Source organism: Rissa tridactyla, chromosome 9 (genome assembly GCF_028500815.1).
Source record: "Rissa tridactyla isolate bRisTri1 chromosome 9, bRisTri1.patW.cur.20221130, whole genome shotgun sequence".
Taxonomy (NCBI): domain Eukaryota; kingdom Metazoa; phylum Chordata; class Aves; order Charadriiformes; family Laridae; genus Rissa; species Rissa tridactyla.
Window position 1 is genome coordinate 35,571,890 of NC_071474.1, and position 11,789 is coordinate 35,583,678.

The following is an 11,789-nucleotide window of genomic DNA, read 5'->3' on the forward strand; positions in this document are numbered from 1 at the left end:
TTGTAAATGTCTTCAGAGTTCCCTGTGCCTTTTTCTAAGTCAGTATCTGTCTCCTTTGTATTTTTGTTTTCAGGCCAGTGGAAAATATTTAGCGAGGGAGAAGCTCAGATCAGCCAAATGTGTGAAAGCAGAGTGTGCAGGACTGAGCTCGAGGATTTGGTAAAGCTTTTGTACCTTGAGAAGTCTGAAAAGGGTCACTGTTAAGGGAGACAGCACTGGAGGGAGAAACACAAGAAAACTTATGAAAACTTGGATCTGCAGCTGGACTGCAGGCTTATTTTGCTTAAGTCAACAGTTGCCCTAAAAAGCAAAACTATAATGCAGTAATTATTCACATCATGCACAGCAAATTTGCTGCTTTATGTGTAGTGGTCTGTGTCAGCCGTTCAAATATCTCCTCCAAAAGACTAGGAGGCTCTGTATTACTGGTGGGGGAAGGAGAAAGAGAGACTGTACTTTCCCGGAGTTGCATTTCTTTACAAGTTAAAAAGAGAAAACAGAACATTTTTATTATTATTATTTGGCAAGTTATTCAAACTAATGAAAAGAAGGACATCTAATAAATGTGCAGGAGCTATGGAGAGCATTATTTCCTGTGCTGAATTTATACAATTTCTGGTGTTGAAATGACTCATGGATTTTTTTTTAGTAGTGGAGGAAAAATACAAGTGATACAATACTTGTTTTGGAGACATAAAAACCAGATTTAAACTAACAAACTCCTAAGCAGCCTGCCTTTGGGATGATGTCTTGTAGTTGAGCAAACTGAGTCCATAAACTGAACAGCAGGTGTTAGTGGCAATCACTGTATTTTTGTAGCAATTTAAGCAAATGTTCGCTTTTAAGTGGTTTTCACTGTTTCCTCCACCCACTTCTCTAAAAAATGTGAAGTGTTAGCTCCCTATCACAGCCCTAATAACTTTGTTCTTCTGGGCCCTATTAACATATGGTCTTGGCTGATAAACTGCCTTCTAAAGTGATGTGGCAGACAGTGGTGAAGTACTTGCAGTACTTTCAAAACACCTAGAGGGTTAAACCTCCCAGTTAATAACTCCGTAAGAGTTGCGACAGTGCTTAATTTATTTGTTCTGATTTGTTACAAACCTAATCTTCTGCATTTTTCTGAGGGTGACCTCTCAATTCTCACGCTCCAAGGACAGCTCTCTCCCATGACAAACACCAAACAGCTACAGCAGGCCTTTAGAACACAGCAGCTCTCTGAAACCTGTTATCTTTACGAAAAACAAATCTGAGAGATTCTGTTAAATTTAGTATAGCATGTCTACAGTGTATTTAAGAAAGGTGACTCTCATCTGCAGAAAAAGTATAGTTTAAAAAATGTTTTCTCTGAAGAGTCACCAAAATACTGCACTGCCTCACGGCTGCAATGTTGGATTAAATCCCAAGAAGCAAGTGACTGCCTGCTTTTGCTCCCATTTTCTACTCCAAAAGCGGACAGGAATACTCTGTTCGAACACACGCTAAGACACAAAGCTTTATGGAAATGTTCTGAGCCAGGGGCTGGGTCTTCACAGGGAGTGAAATCAACATTGACAGCAAGGATTTCGAGGTTTGTCATTCTGCCAGTGACAGCACTCCAGGGCGTACCCACTTCTAGAGGGATGAAGGTGTGGGAGAGCTCAGCGCTGAATGCCAAAAGCCTGTTTCAGGCAGAGCTTCACCATCGTGAGAGGATCCTTGCCTTGAGCAGCAAATGCCAGCAGCCTCCCTCTGCAGCACAGGCCTCAGGGCCAGGCTTCTTCACACTCCCCAGGTCCTGCCCGTGCTGCCTGTAATGCCTGAGTGTAACATGGGGCTTCTCAACAAAGAGGAGCAAGTGAGGAGCACAGACAGGAGGGCAAAGGAAAGGCTGAAGGGAATTAGGAGTACACATATAGGGTGATCTCAGGTCCTTAGCGAACCACCCTGTTGTCCCTAGGCCTGGACAGAGAGCAGATAATATTTAGGAATACTTCCCTCCCTACCAAGCACTCCACACAGTCTGCTGCGTAACAGGAAAACACACTAAAAAGGGAGCTCCTCCAGCAACAGTGTGGATTTGCAAGAACGAAGTACTCCCACCTGGTACCAGTAAGAACCTTGGGGGTCTCTTTCCAAGCATCCATGGGCTGCAGGGAAACCCCCTGGGGTCCCTCCATGGCACAAGGGAGTCTCTGCTCGGGGCCTGGAGTGCCGCCTCCCTCCCCCTGCCCGGCCCTCGCTGCCCAGGGCTGTTTCTCACACTTTTCCCCTCACTGCCCGCAGCGTTTTGCTCTTTCCTAAACCCACTTTGCCGAAGGCGCCGCCAGCCCGGCTGAGGGGCTCAGCTCTGCCCTGTGCTGGCGCCCCTGGAACCAGCTGGAACCAGCTGGAACCGGCCGTGTCTGGCAAGGGGCAGCCCCTGGGCTCTCCTCAGAGGGGACCCTGCAGCCCCTGCCAGCACTCCCCTGGGAGTGCACAGTCTTAACTAGCACCTGGCCATGAGAAGTCCTGTGCTCATTAAGAGGAGAGCTAACAGAACTGTCCCACCACCTTTCCACGGGACTGCAGCCTCCGCTGCCCTAAGTCCTGCCTTGCTGTCTGAAAGGGGTGTAGCGTGTCCCAACAGAGTTCTCAGACCTCGCTGCACCAGAGGTTTCTGCAGTGTAACTGTAGGAGAAGTGTTTGGCGTCAGCAGCACCCACAGCACGTGGCATCTACTGGGTTGAAGTGCGCTGCAGAAGTGAGAAATTTTATTATAAATCTTCTAATAAGTCATGAATTAACCTTATCGTTCCTTTGGTGAAGACATTGTAAGGAAGAGATTCTGAGGAACGGTAGTGATCTGGTGGGAAGCAGTTGATTTCTCACCTCACGGGCATCGTCTGTTTGTAGCAGTAGCTGGTGAAAAAAGACTAAGCAGAAAGTGTACAGTGTTTGCAATTATTTTTTTTTAAGAAGAGGAAGGCAACCTGCTTTTTGTATTTGTGACAGGACAGGTGGAATCCAGATTGTGTATTTATTTTATAACAAACACTTTTTAAGAAAAGCAAAAAAACCCCATAAGCATCATTTAGTAAAATGCAGTGTTGCATTTTTCCAGTTTCTGGTCACCTAAGACAACAAAATGCACAGTGTCGTGTTTTTCATTCTCTTCATGGGATGTATGTCTGTTACAGTACTTATTTATGTACTTGTTGTATCACTTTGACCTGGTTTGATAAATTAATAAACTCCGAAGTTGATAATAAAACCAGACACTTTGTGTACAATGCTGTTTGGTCAAGATGTTTGGTTTCAGTTCCCTGGTTGCAGTCCTGCTGATGCCACCTCAGAGGAAGCCTGACCCCGGCCAGGTGCAATGCATGGCTGCCTGCTGTGGCATCGGGTACTGAGCTATGGAAGAGTCAGATTCAAGACTAAGAAGGACATAGACCTGTTGGAGCAAGTCCAGAGGAGGCCATGAAGATGATCAGAGGGCTGGAGCACCTCTGCTGTGAGGACAGGCTGAGAGAGTTGGGGTTGTTCAGCCTGGAGAAGAGAAGGCTCCAGGGAGATCTTATAGCCCCTTCCAGTACCTAAAGGGGCCTACAGGAAAGATGGGGAGGGACTCTGGATCAGGGAGGGTAGCGATAGGACAAGGGGTAACAGTTTTAAACTGGAAGAGGGTAGATTTAGATTTAGATTTAGAATAGATTAGGAAGAAATTCTTTACTGTGAGGGTAGTGAGACACTGGCCCAGGTTGCCCAGAGAAGCTGTGGCTGCCCCATCCCTGGAGGTGTTCAAGGCCAGGCTGGATGGGGCTTTGAGAGACCTGGTCTAGTTGGAGGTGTCCCTGCCCAGGGCATGGGGTTTGGAACTGGGTGATCTTCAAGGTCCCTTCCAATTCTAACCATTCTATGACTCTATGATAATCTCCAGAGCCACAACTGTTTGCTTTCAGGACTTGTTAGGGCAACAATAGTATACTGGGGAGACAGCACAGGACGTGCAATATATAGATTTTCTGCTCAGAGATATGTGTGGCCTTTGGGAAATATCCAGTTTAATTCAGCTTTCACCTACCCAGCATGATTAATTTTGAAAATCAAAGCACTGTCATCCATATATGGAAACCAACTAAAGAAGAAATCAAGCATTGACAACTGAGAGAACACTACAGGACATCCTGCTTTCTGGGCAATACATATTCCGAAGCTCAAAATAATTGGGGAAATGTTGATGGAATCAAACTGTGCTAATGAGTAAAAAGAAATGGTCTTAAGAAAGATAAGAAAAAACATTACTTCAGGCATGGCTAGCAGCGTAACTAAAATGGAGAGTATCAGCCCTGGTAAAGGTGATCATTCAATGTGGTTCCGCAATAAATCACTATGAATCAGTAAATACATCAAATCTGAAATTCAAGATGTCTCTGGAAATTCTTCATGAAATTAACTTCTGTTCTTTTATCAGAATCTGCATATTCATCTTAGCCACCTTTTATTTTAGCAGGAGATTTGTTAAAAGAATGTTTTCCATGGGGACACATCCTAGGCATGCAGACCTGCTCTGCTCTGATCTCCTCCTGTACCAGCCCCCTTCTCCAGGCCTGACTATCTGAGGGGTGTTCGCCTTCCTAGTAGCTGCAGATTGAAAGTCACTAACAGTCAGCGTTGCACAGCAGCATCCCCATTCTCTTGATTTTATAACATCCAAATGCTTTTTAGCAGCACACTAAATCTTACTTCTCACTTCACTCCTATTGCCCTCTCATGTAACACAGATCATCTCTGACACCACATAATTCTGCAGGCCAGGAGGGGCTGGATTCTGAGATTTCTTCTGAAATTACTTTCAAATATACTTAGACAAGTAGAAGAGAAAGAATATGTCAGCCTAACACTCTCATCTTCATACACTCTCCATTAGAAAAAAAGGTCAAACCATTTCACAACTCAGTTGATGAATACTTCCAAAGTAATTGATAGCACATGAAGCATTTGCGTAATATTGGTGTTTTCTGGTGCCTATTGTGTTATCCATCTAAGATAAAAGCCAAGATTTTGGAGATTTATTGTGAGAAGGGTGAAAATTGACAAAGTTAATCCTTATTTCCATTTATTGCTTTTGTTTGGGGTTTGAAAAATGTCTTCATCTTCTGATCTGAGGTTTTGGACTGTTTTACTTCTTGGGTAAAGTATGTCTGCAACTACATGAGTATACGAGTATGAACCCACAACCCTGCCCTTCTCACATAACACCAACCCAACTGTGAGCAAGAATGCAAAGCATCCAAAGCAAAAACAAATAATTGATTTTAACCCAGCAAAACAGTTTGTAATGTAGACACACTGGATGACAGGTCAGCATGTTCAGAAAAGGCAGTGAGCCTGATTTCACTACGACTCAAAGTGAAAACTCCCAGTCTGTCCTCAAATGACCTCAGCTCAAGAGATGAGATAGTACATCACATTAAGCTTTAAGTGTACCTAACTGCTTCCCAAACAGCACCCATAGTTAGTTGATCTCTCCACCAAGATCAATTCTATCCCCTATAGATTTACTTCTCCTGTTTCTCTCTTCTTTATTTGTCTGTTTCAGGATCACAACACCACAAAACCAGGCGTGTGAAGGCCATGATTAATTAACACTGCATTCTATTCCCACTAAAGTAAATAGCAAAACTCACAATCCCTTAAAGAAGAGGTCCCTGAAGAACTCATAGATGCATACTGTACTGGCATTAAACACATTTTATTGTGCTCTAGTATTTAGTGCGTACCAAAGGTACATTTTATACTTTTCACAGACAGATTCCCAGCCACTTAATGTTCCTAAGCCAGCACTGTTACTCTAGCCTGTTCTTCCCCAGCTCACTTCTCCCCTCTGCCAACAGCCAGGATGGGACAATGAATTCAGACTTTCCCATTAAAACACCTAGCTTGAAATTAATATGGTACTTATTTTAATCTCCTGTACTGAAGCGTTGTGCAGCATGGCCAGGTTGTATGCTGTTCAATATATAGTTTGAGGTAGCTGCAGTTCAATAGAGACTTAAATAGTTCCTATCTAAACTTTTCGTAGGGTACTCAGGGTGGAATAGGAAATGCTGTAGGAGCATCAAACAAGAAAAGTGAGCTCTTGGGCCACTTTTTTCATTAGTGAAATGAAGGGACATTATATAGAAGTATTTATAGTTATGACTGCATAACCATCTCATAAACTAATAGACAACAGTCATCAACTAATCAATCTTCACAAAGGTCTCCCCAGAAAAAGGCAGATTTGATTGTAAATACTGTTATTTAGTTAACAAAAAATCATTCTTAGAGACATATGTGCAGCTCCAAGTGATGATATGTTCCAGAAAGCTATGTTTTGGTATCTGAGATCATGTTTTCAATTCTGTGCTATTAGAAAATATTCCTCGCTTTGAACGCCATATCACATATTCACATAAGCTAAGTCTCACAAAATCTTTGCTTTTAGATCTAGCCAGACAGTGGCATCTTTTCAAAAATGGTCCAATGACAGCATTAAAAAACATTAGAGGATGTTTACAATCAGAACTGATTATCCACTAAGTTTAACTTTGCCATTTATATTAATGCAAACCAGCTGTAAAATCATGCAACCAAATCCTACCAGTAGCCCTTCTCACTCACTTCACACTATGTAAATTACTATAACCAAGTCTAAATTAATAATAAATAAAAAAAGTTATTTTGAGCTTTAGCAAATGTGCTAAATTTCTGGAAATAAAAACCCTGCTGCTATTTTGTTTGAAAAACTTAGTTTATAAATTATGGATTGTTGTCACAAGTAAGAGGAAAAAACTGCAGCTTTTTTCATGAATTCAAAGAACATTCAGCCTAGAGTCTCTTTTATTTTGCAATCATAACTAACTGAAAGATTCAATTGATCATAATGGTCAAAGCCTACAGAGACTTAAGAACTTGCAACAGCTTTTCCCACCCTGATTTTTCTTCTTAATTCAAAGTCAGACATTTTTTAGAGACCTTTGCACTGATGAGTCCCTGCTGAAGAGACCGGACTCTTCCCATGACATCAGCTTGTAACAAGCTCCCAATTTCTTTATAGTCAGCATGTGCTGGGAATTATTTACCCCATTTAAATGGTGTCCATGATGAGATCACTCTTATTAAGGGAAAGCTATCAATCAGAACTACCATGCTTGTGACGATCACAGCTCATATTAATACATAGAGTGCCTAAGAAAATGTAGTCACTAATTTACTTTTCAAGCAAGAAGTAAACCCTAGAGAAATTGAGTAGCAGAGAAACTCTTAACAGCTGCAAAACTGCATTTGAATACTAAACATTGAAAATTGGAGCTCTTTTTTCTGGCCTCTCCACCACATAGTATATTTCTTAAGAAACATTTAATCCTTTTGCCCATGACTAAAACACTGAAAGAAGTATTTGCTAGAACAGTACCTCTAGAATGAAGCTCCAGCAAAATCAATCTGCTGGAAGATTCTTGAAGCCAAGAATCCAGTAACAGGCAAATGGGCTTCTCCAGATCTTGGATTACACAGCTTAAACATACCAGAAACTCACTGCCTCCCACTTGTCCCTTAAAATACATTTCCTTTAAATCTATATTATAACCACAATAAACTCCAAAGGTTTTTGTGAAACTCAGAATAAAAAGGTACATCAAGTAGGATTTCAAAGGAAATCATCAGACCAAATTCTGTGTAAATCAGTCTATTTGCCCATTAGAGGAACATCTGACCCAACAGAGGAACGAGCACTTCAATCTAGACAGAAGGCACAAGAAAAAAATTAGAAAAATATGACATTGTCTGTAATAAATGTAAGGGGAAAGATTTTTCTCATCGTCACGTTTTCTTTTTAAATTGCAGTTTTCAGAGCTGTTGCAAATCAGTCATTGCTACTCCTGCTGAACAACCTGTGATATCTTAATAGATTTCCAGAGGTTCCTAGGGGACTGCCTAGCCCAGAGGACTAATAAAGAGAGTAGAGTAGATGTCACTTTGAGTTCTACTTCACGGTAACGGGATGAATCTAGCAGACTTTTATTTCCAACTCAGAAAATGCATCCAAAGACCTTGCTTGTAAATAAAGATTGCTCTGGTCTAATGCATGAAAGGTAGTCAATGTGAACCCCAGGATCTCTTCTAGGGCTGCCTCAATCAGACAATGTATCTTAAAGCCCCTGCTACTGGTCTACAATATGCTACCTAACATATATTAACAAAGAAAAAAATGTCAAAAAATATGGACTTCTCCCTTGTGTCAAAATAACCTCATTTCTATCCAGTGTCTCCTCTCTATGAGCATCCTTCCAGTCCTAGACCCAAGGACACCATCTTTTTGTACCTATTGTACTCTGAAAAAAATTCTGGTAGAACAGGATTTTGTGACCAAAAAATGCAGAAGAGCCAGAATCTGCTCCCTAAGAACTCTTGGTGCCCTACCTGGGAGAAACTCTGTAAAATTCCAGCTCTGCTGCCCTGGAAATCAAAAAAGATCCTGGCCCATTTCTGCAAAAACTTGTGAAAAGCCAGTCTGCCCCTGCTAACAGCATAACTGTTATTTTCACTAATTGCCAATTGAGAGAGAATCCCCAAAAAGGTTGGCAATTAGACTTGGGAGACCTCACAATGATGTAATGTTTGACAAGAAGCTTTTGACTTAAAACAGGTAGTCCAACAAGTTGAAAGTGCATTTAATTAAAATATTTTATAGATCAAAGGGTTTTCCTTTCTGACAAAGCGTCAGGTGCCACATAATCATAAACTTTACAATTTGAAGGTTTGACTACTACATAGGAGATGCCAAAATCAGGGAGGAAATGAGAAAATTTGACATAACCCCTTCAAAATGAGCTTTTAAGTAAGTTAAAATAGACTGATGTGCTCTTTTTTACATCTTACATTTTGCCCTATAAGGTAACTACTTTGGATACGCTTATATCTCTTTTCTCCATTATAAAATCTCACTAACTCCTCACTGGGAACACATCATCTTCCACTACCTATCTTGTATAAACTCATTTTTCCAAAATAATAACAAATAAAATAGGGTGAAAACAAGCTTAAGGCAGTGATGGAACTCTTTTACAAAGTGAATGGGTGCTCTCTGTGCCAATACAGTCTGTTTAATCACAGCCTAACATTTTAATTATGTATACAGCAAGTCTGCTGACTTGCTTGCATTGGCTTAATTATTCTCCATGATAATATGAACAAAGGGCCTCTGTTAAAGTAATCAACAAAAATGTTAGCTGGCTGAGTTTCCTCAAATGTTCCAAGAGCAATGAAAGATGTGATCATTAAGCATTTACTGCCACTGAGAGCTATTTTAAACCTGTTCCCTTCATATCACAGCTGGCCCTTTCAGTAGCCTCAAATTCTCTTTATCTGAAAGCCCTAGTAAGGCAGAACAAAAGAACATTTCTCGTTTGGAGTGAGCTGCCTGTTTCATCTGTGTGATGTTCACTAGCAGGACATGTCTATCTTAACGAGCTTTTGGCCAGGAACGGCACTGCCACTTTCTAACTTTTGTCCAGTTCACAGGACTCCTGATGCAGGGCGCGCTGGATGTGTTAGAATTGTAAATGAGCCCCAGCAACTGCATGTTGCAAAAGGATCCCACAATGACAATTAAGCAATGGTCTCTGCTGTTGTGGGCCTCTCCTGCCAGATAATTGACCACGATGGGAGCTATGCAGAGAACCCACGCTGAAGGCAAGGACACATAACAGAAGTGAAGGTTCATTATCTTGCACTGAAAGGGAAGTTAGCACCAATGGGAATTGGGTTTTAAAGGACCAAAGGGTTTAAGCTTTCACATTTAATTTCTCCTTTGCCCAACAGAAGCCAAGTGTTTTGAAATACACTCCATTTCAGTGGGCCCTGGGAATCAGATCAGTCGTAGCCATGTAAACACTCCAAACCTACCCATGTATATGGTAGAGGAGAGTCCAAGAATGCTAGAAAGTTGTACGGAATGGGTGTCTTTATTAAAAAGCTAAACATTCTGTCACTCCAAAAGCTTTCCATGTAAAATCTGAAAGCTTGGGAAGAAAACCATCAGCCAACAAATTACAACAAGGGTTGAAGTCCAAGTATGTCATGGTTTAACCACAGCCAGCAACCAAGCACCACGCAGCTGCTCATTACTCCCTCCATGGCAGGATGGGGAAGAGAATCAGAAGGGTAAAAGTGCGAAAACTCGTGAGTTGAGATAAAGACAGTTTAATCAGTAAAGCAAAAGCCGTGCATGGAAGCAAAGGAAAACAAGGAATTAATTCACTACTTCCCATCAGCAGGCAGGTGTTCAGTCATCCCCAGGAAAGCAGGGGTCCATCACGTGTAATGGTTACTTGGCAAGACAAATGCCACCGAATGTCCCCCCCTTCCTTCTTCTTCCCTCAGCTTTATATGCTGAGCATGATGTCATATGGGATGGAATATCCCTTTGGTCAGTTGGGGTCAGCTGTTCCGGCTATGTCTCCCCAACAAGGATGGAGGGGAAAAGAACTACAGGAGTCATCCAGTACCATGGTGGGCATTTACATAATTTCTATGTTGAGTCATTTTTCAAATATCCATTTCTCAATAGATATTCTTCCTTAACAAAATATGCCAAAATGTTGCCGATAAACCCAGCAAGAAAGAATTCAGGAAGTTCTAAAAACCTGTTAATTTATTATATGAGTGGCAGATTTACTAGGTGGGAGTGGTGGGGAATAGAGAGGTCTACTGTACTTGCAGGCAGCCCAGTGGAGTATACGTTTCATCCCTGTGACTGAGCAGAAGCTGTAGCTCTACATAATCCCCCTGTCACCACCACAGCTAGTTTAATCTCACATCCGGCATATATCAATGTGATATTCCTCCTCCTCAGTGCAGTCTTTACGCCTGAAGCTGCACTCTTGTTTTGCACTCAGCCTTCTGCTTCTTGCTCTGCCCAGCTGTCTCAGCCCTCTACCATTCACCCTAATTCTCTTCCTGCCCCTAACAGTCCTTATCATTTTCCTTACACTTGTCAGTCCTCCTTGCCTTTCAGTTCCTCTGCCCCTCAGACTGCAAAGCACATTCCTTTTCAAACATCTTATTTATGCAGATGATCATATCAGTGAAAAAGCAGTGGTGACAGATGATCATTTTGAATAAACTTGTGCCAAAAAGAAAGAGCATAGCTGAAGGGAGAAAGTGCAGTGTCACACTGTACAGTGGGCAAGCGCTAGTCTCATTAGCCTCGTCTGTTATTCAGAAAAGTGCTTCTAGGTGACAGTTAAATTGTTAACACACCATATCATTAAACAAGGCAATAACAAATATGTATTTTTCAATTCACATTCATTAATAAAGTCAAAGCCATTCTAGAACTGACTATTCCCAGGATCTTACTTCTCTCATCTACATTCCAGTCCAGTCCCTGAAGCTTTTCCCTTACCTCATCTGCATTTTTCCTCATTATTTGCTCTTTCTCTTTCTCTAAAGGCTACGGAAGAACAGTGGGGTTTTTTCTGTCATCTTATTGGCAAGGGTTGCTGTTAAAAAGTCAGCCTGAAGAATAAAAGGAGAAATAAAATCAGGCACACAATGACTGAAACTCCTACAATGCACCTGTGGTTTTAGAGAGCTGGACATTTGTGAGTGGTTATTCTGCTTTCCTCCAATCCACCCTTCTGAGACACAGACATTCACTCCTGAGAGGAGACGGTAAGAAGGAAGTAAGTATAGGAGGGGGGAAAGAGAACTTTCACACTTGTGCAGATGGCAAAGATAAGGAAAGGGTCGACAATGGAGGATCCTTTCGATCCAAAAGG

The 11,789-nt window shown here is 41.7% G+C and overlaps 1 protein-coding gene across 3 annotated transcripts in view; it reads left to right on the forward strand.

Annotated features, from left to right (window-relative positions):
* CHRDL1 (chordin like 1) overlaps positions 1 to 3,212 on the forward strand; it is a 44,557-nt gene extending 41,345 nt beyond the window's left edge. For all 3 annotated transcript variants that reach the window (XM_054215326.1, XM_054215327.1, XM_054215328.1), the window contains exon 12: positions 74 to 3,212. In XM_054215326.1, the coding sequence (XP_054071301.1) occupies positions 74 to 204 (131 nt within the window). In that variant the 3' untranslated portion in view covers positions 205 to 3,212. The remainder of the gene's footprint in view (positions 1 to 73) is intronic.
* The last annotated feature ends 8,577 nt before the right edge of the window (positions 3,213 to 11,789 follow it).